The 26188-nt window shown below is 38.6% G+C and overlaps 1 protein-coding gene and 1 long non-coding RNA gene across 3 annotated transcripts in view; one reads left to right on the top strand and one right to left on the bottom strand.

Annotated features, from left to right (window-relative positions):
- The window catches only part of LOC116036993 (rho GTPase-activating protein 26), a 101009-nt gene that overhangs the window by 29799 nt on the left and 45022 nt on the right, over nucleotides 1–26188 (top strand). For both annotated transcript variants that reach the window (XM_036008865.1, XM_031280702.2), the window contains 3 exons: nucleotides 17046–17141; nucleotides 21807–21868; nucleotides 22267–22338. In XM_036008865.1, coding sequence (XP_035864758.1) covers nucleotides 17046–17141; nucleotides 21807–21868; nucleotides 22267–22338 — 230 coding nt within the window. The remainder of the gene's footprint in view (nucleotides 1–17045; nucleotides 17142–21806; nucleotides 21869–22266; nucleotides 22339–26188) is intronic.
- LOC118496593 lies at nucleotides 9564–25862 on the bottom strand. Its single transcript, XR_004899187.1, has 3 exons — nucleotides 25790–25862; nucleotides 20978–20981; nucleotides 9564–9574 (listed from the first exon to the last, which is right to left on the bottom strand). It is a non-coding gene; the product is annotated as an uncharacterized LOC118496593 (long non-coding RNA).

Here is a 26188-nt window from a genome sequence, read left to right as displayed (position 1 = left end):
GCGTGTTGGCAGCTAATTCACTGGCATTTCATCCAAGCATTTAGTTTAATTGAAGTTGGCATCCATAGAAGGCAACTTGTCACGGTGTAGAGCTGGCATTCAAAGGATAGCCTACTACATTAACCATGTAATGTGTTTAAGACTGGCATGGCAGACATATTAGCTATAGTTGTAATACATTTCACCAATTTAGGTCAACATGATGCCAACAACATCTCCTGAGTAGGTACCCTGATTTTAGCGATTTTTGAGGCCTTTATTGAAACTTGAAGACTTACTATGCTACTGTACTTTTTATTGACCAATGCAAGCGCAAACCGAAAGGTCAAATTGTGTGATTGTTCATAATTATTAAGTTATTGAGACAGGTGTGGAACTGTTGATATACAGACATTTAAAGATGTGTACCTGGGAAAAACTCCCTGTCCCTTACATAAAGATGGCATTACATATTTTTCATCAACGCCACACTCAGAATTTTCCGTTTGTATGCTGGGATTTTTAAGTCCATAATTGTTCCAGATGTGAATGCAATGTACTCAAAAAATCAGTTAGACTTAGTTAACAGTATACAATAGGGTCGCAGGGTACGTTTCACCTTTAAAGTAACCAGCAGTAAACTATGCCTTTTAGTATAATTGAGCTCACAAGGTCACAGTTAAGCTCTCAGGGAGGGTTGGTGGCAGTGCTTTGCTGGATGTTTGTGTTGTCGTCTGGAACAGAGGTCAGGTTTGTGTCGGGCATAGGGGAGGAAGTGGACAAAGGCTATTTGGAGACTGGTGCTAATCTGGTTAGTGTGGTTTCCACCCTCTCTTTTCTGTCTCCGAACACCACTATTGCCATACTGGTCTGATGATGTGCCCAACAGTCTACAAGTCCACAGTCAAGACTCAAGTAGTGGAATTGTTTTGGTTCATTATTTGAGAACACTGCATTCTGAAGAGATAGTCTTTGGCCAAAGCTGATGGAAAATTGTGTGCACAAAATAGCCTCAGCATTGTTGCTTTAATATGATTGATTCACAACCTCTTGACATATAGATAAAGACTAAATGTTCTTTTTCCAGTGTTTGTGTTGCAATGACATTTATTTCGTCTTGTACCAGCGATGACCTCAACTGGGACAATCGAGTCTCCCAGGCAGCTCAGAACAACTACAACAAGCCACAACAGAAGGATAACTACTCTGTCATCCTCTGGCTCTAGTTTCCTTCTCTGTGTCTCTCACCTTGTCTATGAGAGTATGTATGTATGTATGTATGTGTGTATCTTGGTGTGTTTCTAGCATCCCGTGTTTCTCTGCGCTGTGTAAAGGGAAGGGCACTAATTCTCATACATTTCCTGTTTTGAAGAGGAAGCCTAGGCTCTGTTTTTAAGTCATGGCCATATCATGGAACGATATTAGATGACTGGACCACCTGTCATTTTTAGGGCTGCAACAAATATTGTTTTCATTAGAAATTAAGCAACCATTAATTTTCTCAGTTATTCGATAATAGTTTGGTCTATCAAATGTCAGAAAATAGGGATGTTACAATTTCTTAAGTGCCTTTAAACTAGAGTGTGACAGTTTGCTGAAAAAAATAATTACGAGGAACTACTTTCTATGGCTGAATAAAATTAATATTATACTTATCAATTAATATATTGATCCTCATGTTTAGAAAGCCTGAACCAGTCAATGTTAAAGTCATTTTTCAGACAAAAATGCTCATGATAATTGGGTGTCAAAATTGTCTGCAGGTAATTTTCATGTTTATGGACTAAACAATCACAAGTTAACAAAAAAGGACAAAGTGGCATAAGTAGTGACTGTCTGCACCCTAAAATCACTACACAGTGGATGATGGTGGTTGCTCACCTGAAATAGTTTCCAAAATAAACTGATGATGTATAAATAATCTAATTTTTCTTTCCTCGTTTAATCTTCACTTTTCTATTTCTTCTAATGCTTGTTGTAGTCTATTTCAACATCACGAATAAAGCTGTAGAGGAGATGCTACTGGGTATGGATACTTGTGGTGTCTGTGTTCTCCTGTGTTTTTCACAAGAATGTTATAAAACCAGCCGAAAACTTGGTGTTTTCCTTCAAATTACGAGGTCCGTTTTAACCAGAGCAGGGCATTTCTGGTCCAGTGTCCTCCACTCGGATTCCAAGTCAGATTACCCCACATTCCTGCTGTGGATTTTTCCAGCGGCAGCAGGCAGTCCACAGGATGATTTCACCCCACAGACGCTCTTTCAAGTAAAATAAAATAAAAAAAGAGAGAGGAAAACCTCCCCGGTTGTCTCTGTTCGCTGTGTCAGCAACAGGCGTGGCAGTGCCAAACTCTGAGCAGGAGAGAGGTTGGAAGAAGGTTACAGAGAGTAGGTGGAGGGGGGAAGAGTGTGACAGAGCATACAAGTTACTAACAGAAAAAATAATGAAAGAAGTAAAGTTGATAGGTGTAGACAGAGGAAGAAATACTGTATGAGAGACTAAAAAAAAACAGACGGGCAGAAACTGAACTTCCTGCTCCTTGTGGTTGCCCGGCTTCTTTGTGCCTGTTGCTAGGATACAGTAGCTATGTGGCTTGGGACAAGAGGAAGGAGAACGTGAAAGCCTCAATGATGTACAGTGTTTCTCTCTTTTATTTCCAGAGCCACATAATTTCTAAACTATTATAGGCAATCTTACAATTATATAGATGGTAATATAATTTCACCCACAGACACTCAGTGTTGGGAGTAACGCGCTACAAAGTAACACGTTACTGTAATTCCACTACTTTTAGCGGTAACGAGCATGTAACAAAATATTTTTTTTTAGTTATTTATTTTTTTAAGTAACACAATTACTGAAATTTAAATGAGTTCGTTACTCGCGTTACTCTCTTTTGTGAAAAATGAACGCTTGCAGACAAGAAGATAGACAGGCCTACTTTAGCTGCTTCTGATCTAACGTCGCAGGACCTTATGGTGGCGCAATGATACACCAATCGAACAATGAACATTAAACCACAGCATAGCCGATAGTGCGGATAGAATGAGCTTTCTCTCCTGGAAGTATGGACATTGTAAAATAACGAAGGAGGCAGTTTATCATTTAGTCTTCTTTACTCTGAACTCCCGATGCAAGTAACAAGTGAGCAGTGACACACACGTTTTGGGTGCTACCGTATATGTCACAGTATATGCGCAGGCACATTTTAACTACCGTATATATATCAGTATATGCGCAGGCGCATTCTAACTACCGTATATGACAGACCTTACTTTTCGCTCGTCGAAATTAAAGACAAAAATGTAGTGGCGATGCGTTGTCAATTATGTGCAGGTGTAAAGAACCTATCCACATCTAAGAGTAGCAATTCAAATCTTATGAAGCACCTGTTGAAGCAACATGCTTCGACAAAGCTAGTAGCGAAAGACCCCAGCCCTACGGATGCTGAAGGCGCCACTCCATGCAAACAACCAAAGCTAGATTTTACACCGACTGCAGTGCAGCCGATAAGCCAGGCAGAGCTGAATAAATTGATTGCTAGGTATAGGCCAATCACTTTTATTTCATTGGGCCTAATGTGGTAAAAAAAAACACTGTTAAATGACAGACAGTTGTTATTTTGTTTCAAGTATTAAAAGGGACTTTTGTACTACTGCTTGATCTGAAGGCCTGTTGCCCTGTTGATTACAATAAATAGGTCTATTTTATAACTTAAAAGTTACTTTCCCTAGTAACTAATTACTTTTGATATACAGTAATTGGTAAAGTAATTCAATTACTTTTAAAAGAAGTAACTAGTAACTGTAACTAATTACTAATTTTCAGTAACTTGCCCAATACTGCAGATACTGACAAGTTTCATTCATTGTCTTGTTGAAGATATTAAGTGAATGGTCAGATATTTTAACATTTATACTGACATTTTGTACGTTTGTTAAAGCATGACCAATACTAGATTTTGAGGCAGATATGATTCCAGTATTTGGGAGTAGTACTTAAACAATTAGTTGATTGAACACTTTTTTTCACACAATTTTGATGTACTGTACAATCGATTGAGTTATTTATCAAGCAAAAATTTCATTTGTTGGTTTTGCTAAATGAAAAATTGCTGCTTTTTCTATTTTATTTTATTATTTAAATATGTAATGTAAATTATGTAAATATTGAATATATTTTTGGGGTTTGGACTATTATTGGGACAAAATAACCAATTTGAAGATGTTGCTTTGAACTCTGGGAACTGGGTGACATTTTAGTCAACTAAATACCTAATCACTTAATCAAAAGAATAATCAACAGATTAATTGATGCTGAAAATAATCATTATTTGCAGTCTTACTTAAGAGTAAAAAAATCTGATAACTATTTGACACAAACATTTTTGATAAGGATATGATATTACATAAACCCATCGCGATATTTGAGGTGATGCCTTGAAAGTAGCATACAGTAGCAATGTAGCATCATTATGATCTGAAAATATTGGTAAATGTTTTATTCTTCCTCCAGGCTCTTTCCTTAATATGCTCTCACCCCTTACTTTACTCTGATACCTTAAATCCAGCCAGAAACCGTTAACATCTCCTTCTTCTACAGCTGTTTCTCAGCTCAGTTCCCCCATTCCTCACCTAAACTATATGACTTTCTTCCTCTTGCTTCTCCCTGTTTCCCCCAACTCTTCCTGCCCCCTCTCCACCACCTAACTCTCAGTTCATTCTAGTCAGGACTCTGTGTCATTGTTAGGGCTCTTTTTGTTGCCAGGCTTTATTTAGCCATTGTTGAACACTTTGTTGGCCTCTGACCACCATTCAGCCAGTTTCTGATGAGCAAAGTACTATTACAGGCCAAAAAGAAAGCCATTATGCACTAGCACAGATCTCCATTAACTTTATGTCTGTGAGATTTGGAGGAGATGATTTCATCTTGTTTTTCTGTGCTTTTCTTTTTCTTTGCTCCTTCTTTAAATTCCTTCCATTGGATTCTTCCTTGGGATGGGCAGTTTGACACTCATTAAACAGGAATGAAGATGCAAGTGGGGTGTGTGTGTGCGTGTGCGTGTGTGTTGTTTTTAAATTGTTTTGCTACATGAAGGGTCAGACCTAATGTATGGGGAAAAGTAAAAGGTTCTGACTGTTCTCAGTGACTTTTTACAGTACACGCAGTCACACACACTCTCGTACACACAAACACTTGTCCCCTCAGTCACTGCACTGCCACATTCAGATGTGATGAAAGCCATCTGTTAACATAGACAAAGGGAGTGTTTCCAGTGTGTGTGTGTGTATGTATGTTGGGTCTTCTTTGTCAACCCTAGCGCTGTGTCATGTGTTGGCCCATGTTTGCTTTTATAAGTGGTTCCAAATGTGGGCCAGTGAGTGCCTCCGTTAGTTCCTGTGTGTGTGTGTGTGTGTGTGTGTGTGTGTGTGTGTGTGTGTGTTTTCACTATCATGACTCCCACATGCGAGGGAGTTCCATCACAGCATAGTGTGTTTATGGTCCACGGAGCTGCTGCTGGCAAACACACAAAGGTTTTCCCAACATTATCCTTGTAACTATAAAAGCAAATGTTTGTAATCTTTTCATCGTCTTGGACATATAAACAAAACGGATTTGTCACCACGTTACACATGTTTTAGGACTTATGAAATTGAAAGTTTTGAGTCTTTAAGTTGTAATATGAAGAGCCCAAATCAAGCAATTTGGTTTAATCCAGTTTACTAAAACAAATGACATATATATTACTTAATATACTGGAAAACTAACAGTTGAGGTATATATATATATATATATATATATATAGATAGATAGATAGATAGATAGATAGATAGATAATAGTTTCATTCCCTGATTTTGAATGTGGACAAATATTTTAAACCACTGTCAAATGTAAGTATTAAATTGTGGCTTTAATATTACCTTATTTCCTTCTTCATTGCCTTCTGTGGATAAACGTGTGTTAAAAATAAAACTGACAGTTAATGGCTGGCATTTAGTTGCTGGGGGGTCTGTGTGTCAGCCTGTACTTAAACCACCAGCAAGGATATTTATACAAGTGGCGGCAATTAGTGTGTGATTGAGAGGTATGTAGAAACTCTGTGTAAGTGTGTGTGCACGGATGTGCGTGTGTCTTTTAACATTTTGTCTTTTGAAACCGCTATAGTGGATGTGGTAGAGTACGTTTTGGATTGCCCTGGAGCACGCATTCGTGGGCACCATGCTGCTAATAGGAAGTGGAGCTTTGTGGCCAATAAAACGCTGTTCTGTATCTGAAATCACCTTGAACATCTGATAGATTTCAATACTGTATATACAATACTCTTTAACAAATTTTGCTCTGACAGTGCGGGTGGCCACCAGCTTTTTACTTAATAAATAATGTAAACTCTTATTCATTTGTCAAAATTGTAATAGATTGGAATATAGTGCCATCATCATCAGGTTAGAGTATTATTTTTCCATTACTTTGGTTTATGACCAAATGCCTGCAAAACTAATGACATTCCCATCATTCTCAGCTGTACTTTGTGTTTATTGCTAATAATTAGCAAATGTTAGTATGTTAACATGCTGAGGTAATATGGTGAACATGGTAAACATTATACCTGCTAAACAACAGCATGCAATTCTTTTTCATTGTGGGCATGTTAGCATGCTGACTTTAGCATTTAGCTCAAAGCACTGCTGTGCAGTCGCTAGCGTGGCTTTAGATGTTTCATGTATACAGCTTTCTAGTATATTAGTAATGTGTAGGGTGACCAGATTTCTCAGTTTTTTCAGGATGTCTGGTCAGTCTAGTAATGTGACATACAGTATCAGTATTAAAAAAACATATCTAATTTAACCCTAGATGGTGTGCATATTAGTGTGCGCGCTCACACGTTCAAGTATGCATTTGTCTCCTGCGTGTGTGCAGGGATGTTTGTGTGAGTTAGCCACAGCCTGGTGGTTGTCTCGAGCATCTTGGCAGCAGCTAGTCCTGATGACATATCTACTGGACAGACAGCCAGCTTAGCTGTTGGTAGGTGATGAGATAAAACATAAAACTTTCATAAAAAGAGAAAAACTTTCTCCCCATTTTCTCTGCCAATCTCTCACTCTTTCTTTCGATCTCTGAAGTGACGTTATCGCTGTTGTAGCCAACTCAAACTTACACAGTCTTGAAACTGTAACGATATGATTTCTCTTGTGCCCTAACAAAAACATTTGAAATTGGACTTTCTTGTTTGTGCCCAGTTGGAATACACACTCGCATGCCATTTTTCAAGTCAACTATAAAATTAACACCACTCATGCCACAATATTTCAATGACTGAAGAGGTTGAATTTGATTCTACTGTGATTAGTAATCCACCTTTACCCTCTAAACATTAACCCATTTTACACAGCATGCAGGGGCTCCATGACAAGGTATTTGATGGAATAGACATAATGTTACTGGACAGCGGTGAGCTTTTTTTCTACTGTTCTCCAGCTATGCTGCTGGATCATATTTCACGCAGATGATGGACCTGAAATGTGGATCTGTAACATGGTCTACATTCATGGCCAGATTTGACCTTAATCACTGTGCTTCACTGTGGGCACAAGAAAAGCGATGAGGCAGTATATGTTGTGCGTCAATGAACACCGACCCAGTCTACTTCCCAAAAAGCTGACTGAACAGAATGGACAGACGAAGGGTGACCTTTGACCTCTGCTTAACCCCCCAATCTGCACTCACCATGGCAACGCCTCAAAGAAGCCATCTCCACTTCCTCGCCCTCTCTCTCACACTTTCCCTGTTTGGGGTGCTTATTGTGGGCATGCAAGTCGTGTTTCCTCCCCGCTAAGTGTCAAACTGACCTTGTGTTTTCTGTCTAACAGGAATTCCTGGCCATGTACTGTTGGGTCACTTGATGATGTTCACTTACATTGGGCATTCTTTTTTTTTTTTTATACTTTTAAAAGTTCTTCTCGAGCCAATCCTGTTTTATTGTTAAGAAAGGAAAGAGGCTGAGCAGGGATTCCATTAGATTCCAACTCACAAGGTTTCAATTAGATTGTATTTGTTTCAGCATAAAGCTGTCAGGATGCTACAGTGATGATATTCAAGTTCGACAGTATTGACCTTTTCGGTATAAGCTATTGTCTTTCTGTGTATGTCCCTCCCTCTGCCCTTTTCCCTCATACACACACACACACACACACACACACACACACACACACTCACACACACACACACACACACACACACACACACACACATACACATACACATACACACACAGAAAACGAGTATTTAGGGGTGAGGTTGTTGGCTGTCAGATATTTGGGTCAGTTTTTCAGGCCTCTGGCAGCAAAATCCAACCTTCCTTTACTGTACTCTACTGTGTTGTGTCCAACTCAGCCTGCTAGTGTTGCAGCACTGCTCTCCTTTGCCACAGCTAGGCTCCACAGTGCAGCGGTTCACTGCATATAAGATTAGAAATTAGAGTGTGTGAATGTAAACAATGGTTAAAAAAAACTAAACTAAACTTAAATCGGCCTATGTATCGTCTCAACTATTGATATTGGTATTGTCTGTAAAAATATAGTATCGGTAGGGCTATACTGTAAATCCAAATATCTTTTACAGTACGAGAGCAGAGCACTGACAACAATTGAGACGATGGCCAACGTACAATAAGTAATATAAACATGACATTAAGAATGTATTGACTTTTCCTTTCTTTTTATTTAGTGCAGGTTCAAATAGTCTATTAGTAGGACATAGTGTTTGTACATACAATAAAATATGTTCAGTATTTTTTGGCAGTTAGAAAACTTTATTTTAAATTCTTTTACCCACAGCCGGGCTGGATGGAACTCAACTGCCATGAAACCGTGCGAACCAATGTTACATCTATATCCACTCAGCAAAATATTGTACTGTACTATCATCACTGTATAGGATGATTTTACAGTCTTTTCACAAATTCCTCTACTTGCTTGGCTGCTGCATCATGTAAAGAATTAGATGAGGACACTGAAATCTGTCTTTGTCTCCACAGATGTGCGTGTATGTGTGTGTGTGTGTGTGTGTGTGTGTGTGTGTGTTTGTCCCACTTGATGAATAGTGTTTCTATTCACATGCTTGTGGAACAAAGCTACTGCAGAGTTCAAGCTACTGATGGATATCCTGTTGATATCACATATATAGGCCCATTCTTTCGACTGTGTATGTGGGTGTGTTTGTGAGTTAATACACATAGCAGCCGTTGTACAGTGCTGCTGCATGGTTGTGGTTAATTACAGATTCCCTTTTGTGTAGCTTACAGTGCTGTGTGTGGTTTTCCTTGTGCTTTTGTGAGCAGGATGCCTCATTCCAGCAGTATCCAAACCCCTGTCCTTCAAATGTCGTTGTTAAGCTGCTTACACACCAACCAGATGGCCGACCGTCGGCAGAAAAGGCAGTCGGACTGATCAGTCGGGTCCCCGAGGTCCAAAAAAATGCCTCAAAACACACTGAGGCGATGCCGACTTGAGCGTACGCTCTGTGCGTGCACGAAACGTAATATGTCTCCATAGCAGCAGATGGCGCTTCTCTGTATTGTTTCCCAGAAAATGAAAACTGGCAGCTGATAGGACGAACGCGTCACATGGGTCTTTTTTCTCCGGAAATTCACAGCCAGACTGTCATGGCGGCTTGTTCAGAATGCGATCTCATATTGTACTAAAATAGTTCACCGAAACGTGTTTCTGAAAACATTTTAAGCGAGAAATAGGCCATACAGTTGCTGAATTTGTCTTAATTTCAGATCGACAAAGGTCAGTTTAAAAGATTTTCGTCAGATATTGAGAGGCTCATCCGCTCGCCATTTCCGGGTGAGTCCCGACTGCCCTGTCTCCGACTAAGCATGTCAGGTCGGAGACAGGGCAGTCGGGACTCACCCGGAAATGGCGAGGGGATGAGCCTCTCAATATCTGACGAAAATCTTTTATCTGTCCGACGGCCGATAATCGGGTTGGTGTGTCAGGGCCCTTAAGCTGACAGGATTCCCCTCACCAGTATTGATACACTTGACAAGTAAACCAGAAAGGAGTGACCAGATGTAAAAACTAAGAATTAGAAACCACTGTTTTGTATCATGCTGACCACCTTTGGCTCTTTTGTCCTAAATTGCCCTAATTTATAAGTTCTGGAACATAGCATCATTACTACAGTGAAGTTCAATTGTCTAAACCACTTTATTTGGACGTACAAAAAGTGCATGCACCTGAAATGTCAGTAATAATCTCTCATTGCACGGGGAAGCTGTTTTGCAAGTGTAGTGCATCAAAGTTTAACGAATAAGTCAGTCTGTTAACTGGTGATGGTTGTTTACAAGTAATAAGTAGTCATTTTACTCTTCCTTCATTTTCTCTTCCAAATAAGTTTAAATATCACAAGATCTTTTTAGCGATGTTGCCACGTTCTCATTCAGTTTGTCTGTGTATTTGTACATGTCTCCACTGGGCTTTGTCATGAGCTCAGGAGGGAGTGAAAGGGAGAAGAATGGGGGGAATTCTGTCGTACAAGTGTGAAAGAAGAGGACAGAGAGGCGAGTGTCAACAGGGGCCACTTATTTTTAGCTGTCACTGTCCTCAGCTCTCCTTCCTGCCTGGACAAGGACATACGTACATTGACACACAAACACAGACTCAAACACTAAATAGAAGTGACAGCATGGCATCATCCATGCGTTTTGCATCTGGGAACCCCCAACAATGTGGCTTTTTTTCCCCTTCAACTGCAAATCTGATATTGCATTTTCAAGACATTTCGAATATTTTCCATCCAATGGTTGATTTATCACTTCAACAACAGACCTACGCAGCAATACCAATGATGGAATGCTGCTGGGCAACAAAATGTATAATTCAGTTGTGTCTGGTGATTCATTTACAGGGACTGTGCACATTAATGAATGTATGAATAGGCTAAATGGACCAGAGTTAGACCAAAAATTGCCAATGTCAGGGTAGCCCTGGAGCCTAAGGGTTAAGACACCGACCATTAACTTGTGTGTCCTCATTTCCTGTCGTCTCTCTACAAAACTGGTTTGGTAATGTAATAACAGGTCTCTTTTTGTCTTTTTAGTAATTTGGACAAACTGATGCAAATGGCAGCTGCAGTTAATGGTAATCAAGTCCACACCTCAGAGATTATAAGATATGAATATGTTTTAACTTGAACTTGAGCTTGAAATCGTGAATCACTGCAATTAAATAACTACAGTACCATAAATGGTAAGGCGTCAGTTCTCGCTACATCTGTTCTAAATAGACACTTTTTTACACAAAAGCTTGTCTGGACGATGTACTTGTTGTGGCATGCAATTCCTTCTTTATTTTGTAGTAATTCATTTGTGTTGACAGATCTTACAGAATCATTTTGGCCAACAATGTGTTTTTGATTTAGAAAAATAGTCTGAGTGAGCCGAGACCCCTCAACCCTGTGAGCCAATATGTGCTTGTGCATGTGTAAATTTACAGTATGTGTGTTTGCATGTGTCTAAATATGCTGCTTAATTGGGAACATAGCTATGGGGAGCGAATATGACATGCATGATGTATCTGCATACGAGCCAGAAAACATTTATTGCGTTACCTCATCACATCGTTTGCCAAAATGTACAGTGAGACATCTTCCAAGGGCAAGTAAGCTTAACATAAATGCATGCTTGCAAGTAGTTTTTTTTTATCGCAATTTTGAGTGATGCAACCTAAAACTAATTGTTTCCAAAGTAGAAAAAAGTCATACTTTATTTGTTTAGTTGTCAAATTACTCAGTGTGTCAGCACAAATAGAGTGGACAGTAAAAGTACTTAGGGCATGTAAATACTACTTGGACCTTGTCAAATTTGAAAACATATTATTTCATTAGCAACTCTGTCAAGTAACTGACAAACAATAATGTGAACAATAATGCAATCATAATAGTTTCTATTTTCTCTTATGGTAACTTTTGCAGAATTATTGCAATGCTCTGAACACAAGGAAGGACAGGTCTTTTATATAGTATTGCCCATAGTGTAGAATGTGCTACCTTATGATATAATGTAACAAGACACCACACATTAATATAAACCACATCCAGAATGAAGTGCATACATTTTAAAATGATGAGAATAAAAGCAACTTGCATAATTTACACATGCAGATTTTCAGCCTTTAATGTCCACAGAAAAATGTATAAATTACCCTTATTCTCATAGGTTACAAATGAGAAAATTAGAAAATCAAAGTGAAGACTAAATGGTCCACCTTGAGAATGCAGGACGGACTATTTAGTTTCAAGCTTTTGAGACAAAGTTAGCTAACTTTAACACATCACAATTAAACAACCATTTAATTCTTTTGTACACCAGAATATTTCAGGGTTTCGTTGAGCTATTTTGTGAAACTGACACTCTAAAGTCACCATAGAATGCACTAATGCACAATACTGAAGGCAACCCACTTCCCACTTCTCCCAGATCAAACGATCATACTATGACTCTTTACCTAAATAGAAATGAACTGTAACGTCTAATGACTTCACTCTTAAATGAATTAATATGAACCTTTTGGATGCTTATTTTACTGGTGCATAAACTGTGGTAAATGCTGTACTTTTGCCCACGTAAAATGTAATGGTCTGACCTAATGTGCCTCTGCCAGCATTTAGTATTGGGGGTTAGGGGGTACTTCACCAGGCAAAATCTATTAAAAATGTTTTCCTAATGTTTAAATGCTCTGCTTGAGGTATATTTAAATTTATGTCAGTTTAAACAACCTCATACATTTGAGTTTGATGCTAAATTAAAGATATTTGTTTTGATTAAGTTAAAAAATGTGGTCAATTATGACTCAGCTGTTTAACTATGAACTGACAATATCCAGGTCTGTCTTTTTTAGGGGGGGTCATGTTGTGCTGGTCTTAATGAGAACAGTTTGTTGCTATGAATTCACAAAGTTAAAGTCTAGTTTATCTAATTAGTTTATCTAAGTATATCTAAGATTTCTAGAGGTGACTTCTGGTCCTGTTGTATGACATTTTAAGAGGTGATTTTCAGACGTGTAATCAGTAATTTAAGTAACATATTTGCAGAAATGGGAAAAGTTCCAAATCAGAAGTGGATTGTAATGTTTTAGCTTTTGTTCTCCACAACCAACTGTTCAAAATGTTTTCTGAGCTGAAAAAACAAAAAAAACCGAATGAATGAGTTTTTCAGTTAATAGAGGCAGTTTCATTTCAGCTCCGACAATAAACCATGTACTATCAAAACAAACAGGGCATCAATCTCTTTTGTGTTGAGCATGAATTCTGGCTGTTCAAGGAAAAAAATCTACCCTAAAATACTTGAGCTTTGTTGAAAAAGCTGATATTGTATTAGTGATGTACTCTGCATTTCATCAACATCAAACACGTTTTGGGGTGAGTCCCTCTGAACCGGAGAACGGGCTTCTCTTTAAACTGACTTTGCACAGACGTTTGAAAGTTGTACGGGAAGAAATTCATAACAGACCAATATCTCCACTCACAGTCAAGCAGCAGTCACCATGTCTGAATATTGAAGACACTGTTAAAGTTCTTTCAAATGTGTGTGTAATGTCAAAATGGGTTTGTAATGGCAATATTCGCTGAACAAATATACAAACATTTTGTTTGTTTATATTCCATAACTGCATTGAAGTGTTTTAAAAGTGGAGAAGACGCTCGATCTGGCCGTGTCTGTCTATCCCAAGCTGTATGATATGACAGAAACTATCACAACCAAGACAGAAAAGCCCACTTTTGGGAACAGATCGGACAGACACTGAATGTTGCTGATGAGTGTTGTGCCCTTATCACCATACGTACGTCATAGAAACAAAACCATTCGCTTCATCGAAACGAAGCGCTCCCCAGTGCCCTGCCAGTGCTTTTCTACCAGAAAAAAACCTGGGCATATGCCCTGAAACAGAATGTTCAAATGAAACCTACTGCTGTTGGCAGAACAAAATGTAAGAAATAGTAAAATGAAGTAGAAGTGGATGACTGATGCATATCTTAACACTGTACGTGTGTCTGAGACTGTATTTTTTAAACGCCCTTCTGCTTTTCTACACTTTGGTCTGGTTTTGATGTTTATGAAAGAGAGCAGGTGGAGTGTGGCAGAGAGTAGAGAAATTAACGACAGGCACGTTTCACTCACAAGGTGCTGAGAGGAATTGTCAATGGTGAGGAGAGGGAGAAGGAGAAGGGGGGCAAAAATAAATAGAAAGCAGAGAAGCAAGAGTGAGAAGGACGGTGTAGTAAGAGATACAGTTTTGTGTAGCTCGGTGGACACATAGCATGACATCAGTCACACTGAGGCCACCCAGGTTAGTGAAAAATGTGTGATAGAAAACAGGCACTTCAATAGCATCACATCTGAAAAGTTTGAGGCTGTTAGTATTGTGTTATACTGTGTTATACCTGTTGTCAAGGCAACCTCATTTGCTAATATAACTATACAAGGTGGCTGATTTTGATAATAAAGCAATATATCAACCAAAATTTATATATAACTACTAAGTAAAACTACTAAGTTATAACTAACCCAAGACTAAAAGGTGTGTGTTTAATACTTAAAGGATTTGGGGTTATCACTTTAACGTTGCACCTGTGCTTTAGAAACATGCAAAATAATTATTCCCTTCTCCTTAATATTTTTTTCCTGCAACAAAACAATAACTTACAATGAATTATTAACAAGTATGGCACAGTAATACCCTAAAATGTCTGCAGAGCTTTTCCTGGGTTGTTGAGTCACTGCTAGTATCTCACAGATGACTTTGCCAGGTGCAGACATTTCTGACTTTCAGAGCTGTGGATGCACACAGCAGCTTCAAAGAGTAGGCTGTACTCTGCTTCTAAAACAGAAACGCCATGCTGTCTGAAACCTTAAGACATTTTCATTTGCTCGACAGTGGGTAACCACACTACAAGTGAAAGAATGTTTCATTTTATTGAAAGTGTCACACAGCCTAAGACTACTATTGTGGTGTGAAATGTGACAGTGTACAATGTATTGGAGAACTACTGGAAGTAAGAAACTAAAGTATTTCTTTACTGGACACTGGCACTATAAAAAGTTTGGAGTGTGGTTACAGTTTGGTCATACTTTAGTTATTTTGACGCTACGGAGCTGCTGCGACTGTGTGTTTTACTGAGTCTATCCCAAGAGAGACTGTGTGTGTGTGTGTGTGTGTGTGTGTGTGTGTGTGTGTGTGTGTGTGTGTGTGTGTGTGTGTGTGTGTGTGTTTCTGGCAGCACATGCAGGAGCTCCTTGGTCTGTGTTTCATTTTGTCAATTGGCAAGCTGCAGCAGATCTTTCCAAATGCGCGCACACACACACACACACACACACACACACTCTGCATGGTGTGGTATTTACATGAACATGGTCAATTACACTCTGTCTGTCTTCTCTGTCTACACTCACTGTCCTTTCCCTGACTCCTGTCTTTCCATAAGACTCTTGATCTGTGCTCTCTCTTCTTTCCCTCTTTTCTCTGCATCCTTGTTTTCATTTTAAGTTCTATCAGTAGTTTACAAGACTCCTCTGCAATACACATTTGCTTGTGTATGTATGTTTTGCATAGTTTCTGTCCTCTCTCTGGAAAAGTGGGAGATCCCTGCTGGGGATGTCCACGTCATATAGTTACTTATTTTTTCTTCTTCCTTTGACCATGAAAGTAAAGGAATAATTAGCCAAAGCGTCAATAAAGATGGTCATGATTTAAAAATTACTGTAACACAGCATACCTGTTGATTCTCAATATATGCAGTTTCTAAGAAAAGTTATGAGAAGTGTCTCTTTCACTCCGATCCTGTATATCTGGCTGACCTCGGCCAGTCTGGCAACAGGGAATATTGATGTGAAGGTGACCCGGCCTTGAGTTTAAATGGACGGGAAGCCAAACTCGCTGTGAGTGTCTGTCTCCTAGGAGCTCTTAGCGCCTCAAGTATTATTTGTAAGGCATCCATCTGTCCGAGGCTTTTCATCGCCTCATTTGGCTAATGTAGGTGAAGTTTAATGGAACTTGTTGCACTTCTCAGCACATACATACCCATGCACAGACACAAAAACCTCCATTCAAATGTAGGAGCTGTCAACCTTCATCACACACATTACTAACACCACTGGGGATACACTTACAGTATCTGCCTGTCTGCATATAGACCCTTTCCACTCACTCTCACTTTCAGTAACAGTATAATAAAAAAAAAAAAGTCTAATCAGGTCAAGAAAGTGATACTCTTTTCCATGGGTTTATTACATGTTTTAAGAAATGTTTGTTTAGGTTATTAGATTATAATATCGTGGACAGTCTCCCTTAACTGTACAGTAAAAGGAGCAGCTTTAGCCTCTACGGCTAATTTCCAGCTGTAGTCCCAAAATCCTAAAATACAATGGTTAACATATTAACATGAGTTACATTACATCTATAATGATAGCAAGCCTAAGCAACACGGATTAAAACATAGAAGTGGCATACAAACAAGCAAGCACAAACAAGCAAGCACAGATGATGACAAAGGCATTAAAGCAGTCCATGCAGTAAAGACAATACAAAGGAGACAAGAGAAAGGAGAAAAGTCACAGAGGTCACATTGAAAGCACATACAAGACATAACGTGGAGGCAGGCAGCAGAGATGGAGCGGCAGCAACAATGACTATGTCACATCAAACACACATCACATCTGACAGATTAATGTGTGCAGTAATAGTTATCGGACAGCCGTGTTTTAAGGTGTGTTGTAACTGTGAAATGTGTATTTATATCTTTGATAGTAATGGGCAATGAATTCCAGTTTTGTATTGCCGTAACAGAAAATGATAATTGGCTTTTCCTGAATGGAATTAGAAGGTCACCTCGTGTGGTGCTTCTGGTGATCTGACTGCTGTTGTCACGTTGGGTTATGAAAGAATACAAAGCTTCATATGAAATATGCCTTTTACTAATAAAGCATGTGATATCTATCACTGATAAAATAAACATCAGTAAACCCTTTTTTTTTCTCCCCTTTCTCTTTTCTTCATTCTCTCAGGTCTGTCAACAGCCAAGAGGAAATTTGCTGACTCTCTCAACGAGTTTAAATTCCAGTGTATTGGAGACGCAGAGACAGATGACGAGATATGCATAGGTGAGCTTCCTGTTATGAAATCCAATATATTCCCTCGACCAGCAGAAAAAAAAACTGTAAATAGATGGTAGACAGTGCTCGGTCATTAATCAGTGGCTGTAATAGAACAGTCACATCAGCGCTGATATAAAGGCCAGCTTGGTTTTCAATGCTATTCTATGAGAAGCTTTAACAATCAGTCTCAAAGTTCCTCTGCCCTGAATCTGTTTATTTCTTTTTAGTATCAAAGCTTATTCTTTTATGAATACTGTCAAGCGAAATTGATTGGCAAATTGTGAAAAAAACATAAGGAAAACTATGTCTGTTTAACTGCAGGGCCATTCCCATACTTTCGTGCCTAAAGAAGAAAAAAAAATTTCACATTTAAAGCCTTTTTCCGCCACTAATGAACAGTTAAAATAAACTAAACAAAGTGGGACTTATTATTCATTATTTGAATGTTGGACCTTTTGGTGATGTTTTATTATCTTTAGTGGCCACCATTCATTTTTCTTTTATCTAAATGGTTTCATTTCATTCCATGATGGAATATTTAAAGCACAATATAATATAAAGTATATCATTACCTGGAAAACCTTTCTCTGGATTTGGGAAAAATACAGAAGATGAAGCCAGTCAAATGGTGCAAAAGTTATAATACCACTACTTAATCCTCACTCTTCACCTTAATTTGTCTGTTGTCATTATGTGATGTGCTGACAATCAATGTTGATTTTTTTCAGTGGCATCCGGCACATCTGTTGTACAGATAACATGAACATGAAATCTACAGTCCAGTTTACAGACTAGAATTCTACTCATTCTTCACAATAAATGCTTAATTTACATAAGGCATACAGTCATGATTACAATGTCAATATTACCTTATCCTCTATAATAAAAACATGGTAAAGAATCTTACTTGAAGTGACATGTTTCCTAGCTCTTGCTTAAAGGGTAACTTTCTTTTTCAACCTGTACCCTATTTTCCTATGTTTTAGTGTCTAAGTGACTGATGGGAACAACAATCTTTGATAATGGTCCAGTATTAAGCAAGATTGCTGCAGTCGACAGTGGGGAAACAAGCTACAATGTTAGTTAATAGGGCAATTGCCCAGTTTGTATATACCTTCACAAAAGTGCTCGTTTTGCCACTGACAGGCTCAGATTAATATTCTAAGTGTCTGACAACATTATGGAAAGGATTTCTAAGGAGGTAGACCTTTCTGTTAAAGAGTAAGATCTTTTTTTTAAACATAAAAACATCCGCAAAATTGTGTTTGCTAAACCCACCAGACTCCATTTAAATAAACAGTAATTTTAGCATCGTAAAATACACTTCATTTAAAGTTATAAATAAAACTATGAAAAGCCATTTTGGGTTGTCTTTCCACTTTTCCAACCATCACAACTAAATTAACAAGTTAACAAAATTAACACATAGTTTACCAATTTACATGTGAAAATATGTTGGCTCTATACATGCTAAAAGTATTGCCTTTTTAAATGGAGTCTGGTGGGTTTAGCACTAGCGACCTCAGAGCTGTTTCTGGTTAAACAGAAAGATCTTGAAGAGGTTTTAAAGGTCTCTCTCTGAAGGGATCATTTCCATAATGTTGTTAGACACTTAGAATATTAATCTGAGCCTGTCAGTGCAGTGGCAAATGCAGAACGTGATAGATGGGTGGGCCTGGATTAAGTCGAGGTGGGCCTGAATCTAGGGTGTCCCAAAATCAAAGCAGTTGTCCCGAATCCAGGAAATATGAGGCTTTCTTTAAAAAAAGAAGCTGTTGTAGTTGTGAGAAACTTTCAATCTGCCAGACCCCAGTGTGCTGGGACAGTAAAACACAAGCTCCTTACACTGTGGCCGTTTTTGAAATCGCCTACTGCATACTGCAGACGACTGCGGTATGCAGTATCTAGTCTACTGAATATTATTCAAATGGTATTATAGAGGACTGTTATGAAGGTCCTCTTCATCACTAATATATTGCAGCATTAGTACACTGTAGCTCATTATGTTACGGGTAAATAAAATGAGGCACAAAAGTTTTGAATGTTTATTGGAAAATATTAACAATCTGTTTGGTGAAGGTTGCAGCTGGTGTTGATTGGAGGCCAGCCCTGTCAAGAGAAACACGTGCTCAGTTTGCTAGTTTGGTTACCTAAACATGTGCAGTATGGTATAGTCTTTGCCCGATTAATTGAATGCAGGTTAACAGTTGCTGCTTGTATAATAGTAAAGTTTGTGTTCAAGTAACTCACCTCTGTTGTGTCTCCTCTCCAGAGTGTTCAGGCTAAAAGAGTCCCCAGCGTATCGAGCCCCATTTTAAAGGTTCCAGGAGATACCATGTTTCATGTAGCGAAGGGGTGTTTGAGTACTTTAATTGACTGTACTTGCTAAACTAACGATGTTTGATTGTATTAGGTAACATAATGCAAGTAAATTGAGATAACAGTAGAGAAGCAGAAATGTATTTGATGTGGTTGTTGTATTTTGTATAATTGTTTAAATTGAGTACATTTCAGATTTATCTTGTACTATGGTAGGGTTGAGATAAGGTCAGTGGCAGGCTATAAAAGACAGCCCGGTCAGCGAGCTTGTTACGTTACGCCCGCAATCTCTTGTGGGGCGTTATAACTTTGAAAAACCGCAGGTTCCAGTTAATCTTATAGTGGATATGTGTGTTGTGTTATTTAAACAAATGATTGAGGAAATAAACGCCTCTTGTCCGCGAGTCCCCCTGAGAGAGCTCCAGCCAGCTCACAGCGGGTCTGTGAAGGTGGACAGGCCGGGCGGCAAGCCAGCGACCCCGGCAGGCACTGGCCGGCTGTCACGTCAGACTGTGGAGCTTCTGAACTCCGACACAGTTGGACCAAATTTGCAATTATCCAACAATTTTCGTAAAACGGACCATATTTGAGCTCTACATAGTTGATTTCTCGCATAAAAAGTCTCAGAAGTGAATTTAGTAATGAAATAGCAGACAAACAATGTATAAAGTTTCCAGTTGTTGGCCACAACAGCAATCCATGGTTGCTGTGATTGTTGCAGCGCTTTGCACACCAACACACTTAACTTTGAATTTCTGATTGGGCGGGCCAGCTGTCAATGTGGGCGCCCACAGCTCCGCGCCTGTGTCAGTGGCAAAACGAGCACTTTTGTGAAGGTAAATACAAGCTGCACAATTGCCCTATTAACTTACATTGTAGCTTGTTTCGTCACTGCCGACTGCAGCAATCCCGCTTAATACTGGACCAATGTAAAAGATTGTTGTTCCCATCAGTCACTTGGACACAAAAACATAGGTCCAGGTTGAAAAAAATGGTAGTTACCCTTTAAGCCTGGTATACAAAATCATGTTTTTCTTTTTTTTTTTTTCTAAATGTTGCTCTTGTCTGATTAACTACTTCCCCCTCTCCAACCAGTGTTATAAACTTCATGCTGACCCATACATACATGAGCATATTAGGTAAAATTGGTGTAATAGTGGTCTATAGTACATGAGCTTAAGATTGGACTCATCCAGGCCTTGCATTGCTCTTTCTGTCACTGTCCAAGCAGCCTGCTGTGAAACATGCAGCAGTCACCACACCCTCTTATGCTGCCTGGCTCTGTCTGTGCAGGCTGCAGCTTCTCACTGGCCTGACCCACCCACTACTGTTGTTTAACTAACCCGAGCTATCTTTCCTGAACCGCTTGCGTTCAACTGGGCTTCACCACGGCACTGTTGTTTTTAGGATATTCAGAGTCATACTCATGTCAAAACCCATTTCATCTCTCTGATAGAGATACAGATTTCACTCCCAATTGATCTATATTTAATGAAATTACTTAATATAAATAAAAAAAAAACTTTCCTTACACATTAATGGGAAAAATAGCCTATAAATAGTTAATAGTTTTACTGGGTCTATATTTCATTGTTCTCTCAGTATCACATTTTTACTGTTCCATGTGATTGATGAAGAATGTGTGATTGAGCCCACTGAAAGTTCTCACTGCATTTTATGAGTTTTATTGGCACTGTTTTTCAATGCATTCCTCGCATAGTCCTTCATAGAACTTCTGCTCCCTTTTAGTTGGATCTAACTTCCAAGAAACAAATCCTGTTACTTAAAGTCTGAAGTGGAAAAGCAGAGTAACTGAGTGTAAGGAATACACTTGGACTCCACTGTCTATGTGCATGCATGTGTGATTAGAACATGCCAGTGCACATGCTGCACATGCTCAGTATGTATGTGCACTCACTGCGTGTGAGGAACTAAGTTTGTGCATGTGAAGTGTTTGACAGGGACGGCGGCACATGAAGTGGAAACTCTGACCCAAAACAATGTAGACAGTCCTCCCTTGCCAGTGAGTGGGGAAACAAGCACTGAGCTGTGCTCACTGTGAAAGCACCATAGAAACAAACAATCTCAATTGCGGTTTCATTTCGAGTTAATTACTCTGCTGTGTCATGAGTTTAGAAACATTTGTAAGAGGTCCAAGAACAGAATCAAAGCTTCATCCCGTCACCTCTTGCCAACACACTTCAAACACTCTCCCACTTTCTGTTTGCCTGTACTTGTGTGTCTCTCATGAACACTTTTTGAATTACCAACTTTCTCCCCCTCCGTCTCTCTTTCCAATTTTCTCTTTTCTGTTATGTCTCTCTCTCTGCCTACCAACATGTTTGTCATTAGCTAAGTCGCTACAGGAGTTTGCAGCTGTCCTACAGAACCTTGAGGATGAGAGGACACGTATGGTGAGTGATGTAACTAATTGTATGGAATATTATGGGTGGTTGATGAGAGAGTGAGGAGGGTGTGTTTTGCAGATAAAGCTTGTCTTAACTCAGCAAATATTTTGATGGTGATAGGACTCACCCCTTTAAGACAATTAGTTCAATCGACAAGCATATTTTTTTATTCCTTTGTCATTCCTAACAGAATTATGTCATCTCTCGCATCATATAATATGTCTATGATTGTTTCAGTTTGCCATTTCATAGGAGATAATGAGTAGTCATTATAATTTAACAGAAAATTATGCAAATCAATTGTAATCTGAGAGATACAGTAGTGTGTGTGTGTGTGTGTGTGTGTGTGTGTGTGTGTGTGTGTGTGTGTGTGTGTGTGTGTGTGTGTGTGTGTGTGTCCTCAGATTGAGAATGCCAGCGATGTGCTGATTATGCCTCTGGAGCGGTTCAGGAAAGAACAGATCAGTGCAGCCAAGGTAAGGGGGTGACAGTGCACAGCACCAGGACTGGTTACAGAAATGGCTTTGGCTACACATGTACTATGCATCATTATTGATAAGCTGTCAGTGAAACCTAAATCATTAAATCAATAAAATCCTTTAGTGCTTTTACAGCTCTTAGAGAGGCACTGTTTGCCATCTCTCTGTCAGTTGTTAGCTATGTACAGCCACACATTGACTTGCACCGACAGAATATGAGAAAGTGCTTTTAAGACAGGCTTGTAATAAAAAAGCTATAGTATAAATACATATACATAATATTTACTACATGTGTCAGGGTGTCCTCTTCTCCCATGATTATCCATTAATCAAGGGCTGAACCATCGCACTGACCTGGATGGGAGATTAAAAGGAATACATAATCCTGCCATAAATCATTACGGGGGTCTCATAGGCCAGCAGGGCTCCCTCATGGCATGGCCCGTGTTTTAGAGTTTCAGTGTGTATGAATCTCTTTGCACCTAGACTGAATGTACAGGAGGGTATGGGAACATTGAACATAAAAAAGTAAGCGAGTAGGTAAACAGGAGGATGTTAACTCAAGATTTACTGTATAAATATTATTTGACTTAAATTTCAATTTATTGCACTGTAGACCTTTAAACAATAAATTCTACAACCGTCTGAAATGAAGCACCATACTGTACATTTTTGGCTAATCCCTTCCCCAATGTTTTAAATATGCCATGTTTCAATGTTCAAATCTCCTTACAGCAGGTCACAGTACAGTCATTAGCCATAGGACCTAAATGAGTAGCCACGGGGGTTCCCCCGATACATGCAGTATTTAACATGTTATCAGTGTATACTCTGCTAATCCATCCCCTTACATAGCAGGTCATTGTTTGATTGTACATGGTGGCCGGATTAAGAAGTGAACGCATAATCTGTGTGGTGAGGTCATAATGAGCGATGTACTAATCCCAGTTTAGCCCTAAAAGACCTGACAGCATCTTCGCCTGCCACAGTTTGACCTTGTCCTAAAGCTCCAGAGCTATCACAAGAGAAGTTTTAGGAGAATCACAGTGAATGGATAAAGAACAGTAGGAACTTGTTTAAAAGAGTTTATTTTAAAAAAAAAAACTCAGGTCCAGGTCCTAACCTTATTCACTGTGGAATTCAAGAAACACTCTGCACAAGTAATTAGATTCCTTCAACAGTCACTGCAAGCGAAAATACTGAAGCACAACACTGCTTTTAAGACTAACATGAGGCTGGCACCCTTGCACTATAGGAGACATAGTTGGTAATGTGAGGCCCATGTTTGTGTAAGAACAAATACATCAGTCCTGCAACAACAATAGAAACGTTTTTCTGAATAAACACTTTCAGCATAAAGATCTACTGCTGTAATGATTTTGGACAGGTGTTAGGTAAGTGTCATGAATTAGGTCCAATAGTGAAGAATTGCCAAAATAAACACTCACACATATATATATATATATATATATATATATATATATATATATATATATATCATATTCACATGCTATATATATATATATATATATATATATATATATATATAGCATATTCACATGCTGCTTCTGTTAAGGATACATTTTATAATACAGTACAGTATATGTATTATACTGTGTGGGAACTTTGGTTCTGTGGTAAACAAAAATGCACCAATAAAGTGAGTGTTTACAAAAAGTTGAATGCCATGTGCTGTATGCAGAAACAGGCAGCAAGTGATGATGTATTGGTTGGCTTCCTGTTTCAGTGGGATTTCCTAGTAATTGTTGGCATGATAGAGCAGTGGAGTGTGGAGTAAAACTTGAGTCAATCCGGTGGTAGGGCACGTTCCTGTATCAAAACATTCTATTTTGTTTACTCTTCTGAAAAAAAGAAGACCATCAGTTAGCATTCATATTGGGAGTAGGTTGCCGCCTGCTGGCTGAGGATGGAAGTAAATGAAACCAATTTAAAGCCTCTTATCTTTTTTACCGACAGTTTGGGTTAAAAGAAAACCGTAATTGTTAGAAAGCATGACATTTATACTGGCTATGTAATTTGTGTTTTTCCCTCACACCTTACTTTCACAAAGGAAGTCAGACAATCTAGCGTGTTTAAGTTGATTTGTCAAATGTATTTTTAGTCAGAATTGTCATGAAACCCATGATGAGGGCCAAACGGGAGAGAACTGCAGCAACATTCTTTGTAGACATGATTTCCACAGTGAATATATAAAAAGTAAAAGAGGCAGAGTTAAAACAGAGGCCTTGTTGTTTAGAGGAACGTTCATCATCTCTGATGCGTTCTGCAGCTGCTGTCTGTTTCTCCTCTGGCCCTGAGGACTCTTCTTGTTGTTGAAACTGCCTTTGGCAGTGGCCGGACTGCGACAGGGGTTGACATCACAGCATTATTGACATTGACTATGGCATTATTTCATTGTTTTCACTGATCTGGTTTAGTTTTATTTCTTTGGCAAATATTTTTCCAGGAGGAGTTGGGAAAAACTAATTCCGCAAACACAAATAACCAGGCAGGAAGACTGGCGAGTCCAGCAAATTGCATACATGACAGATGAAGAGAATTCATCACATGAATGCAAAAAAGCCCGTAACCCCCAAAATACCATAAAACAGTGCTGCTTAATGATTTATAACATTACCCCCGACAGACATTCTTGACTTGTATCATCTTAAAGTATGCACTATATCGTTGTATTCCTCAACCATACTTTCCAGCATCAGTAAAATTAAGATGAAACAAAATTATAATTGGTAAACAGAAGTTTGGCTCCCTGATTTCTGGTGTGCGTGCTTATTAGCTCTTTGGTTCCTGCAAGACAGATTATGGGATGGATCATTTTGGGAATAAAATTAGTGGATCTGTATAAACGTGTTTATAGGAATGTGGGTACTGGTTTAACTGGCTTTACAAACTATTTTTTTCATTATTATTATTTTTGGTCTATAAACCGATTTACTGAATAAAGTGTAAGCGTAGAATGTTGGATAAAAACTTCCACCACAATTTTCCGTCTTTTTACGGCTTGTTTTGTTTTACTAACAGGCTAAAATCCCCAAATATTCAGTTGACTGCGATGTAAAATGGAGGTGCAGGAAATACAAGTACAAGTATGCATTTAAAATGTTACTTAAACAAAAGTATTAGGTTCAAAAATATACTTATAGTAGTGTCATTGGATTATGATTATTGATGCATTAATATGTTCATCGCTTTAATGTTGCAGCTGGTAAATGTAGAGGTAATTTAAATGTATTTATATATATTTTATATATTCCTTTACATACTGTTGGGTAGCATTTTTGATAAAACTATATCATTTATTTATTGGTTATATTTTGTATTGTTAATCTGAATCTTAGAAGTAACTAGTAACTCAGAGTAAAATGTACAATAATTGCCTCTGGGATGAAGTGGAGTAAAAGTATAAAGTAGCAGAAAATAGAAATACTCAAGTATAGTACAAGTACCTCGACTGTGTAGTTAAATACAGTACTTGGGTAAATGTACTTAGAGACTTAACACCACTGCTCGCATTTAAAAAGCTGGAACCAGTGAATGTTTGGCAATACTACTTGATAAATAATAGCAATTCTTAAGTGATTAATGAAATAAGTTTGTTTTCTATCAGTTAACTAAAAGGGGGGTTGTGAGTGTTTTTTATGTAAAACTTGAACGATAGAAGTACCAAATCTTTTAGTATGCCCCATGTTTTTCACCTTGTTTCTGAAGCTCCAGCCTGGTCTCGTGATGAGTTTGGGATAAAGACATGCAATAATGTTAACTAATGTTAACTGGCCCGGGACAGATGTACATTAATAATACCCCAGGGCCTCTCTGACAGAGGGAG

This window comes from Sander lucioperca, chromosome 13 (genome assembly GCF_008315115.2).
Source record: "Sander lucioperca isolate FBNREF2018 chromosome 13, SLUC_FBN_1.2, whole genome shotgun sequence".
Taxonomy (NCBI): domain Eukaryota; kingdom Metazoa; phylum Chordata; class Actinopteri; order Perciformes; family Percidae; genus Sander; species Sander lucioperca.
Note: the sequence above shows the minus strand (reverse complement) of the source record. Positions and strands in the feature narration are given on the sequence as shown.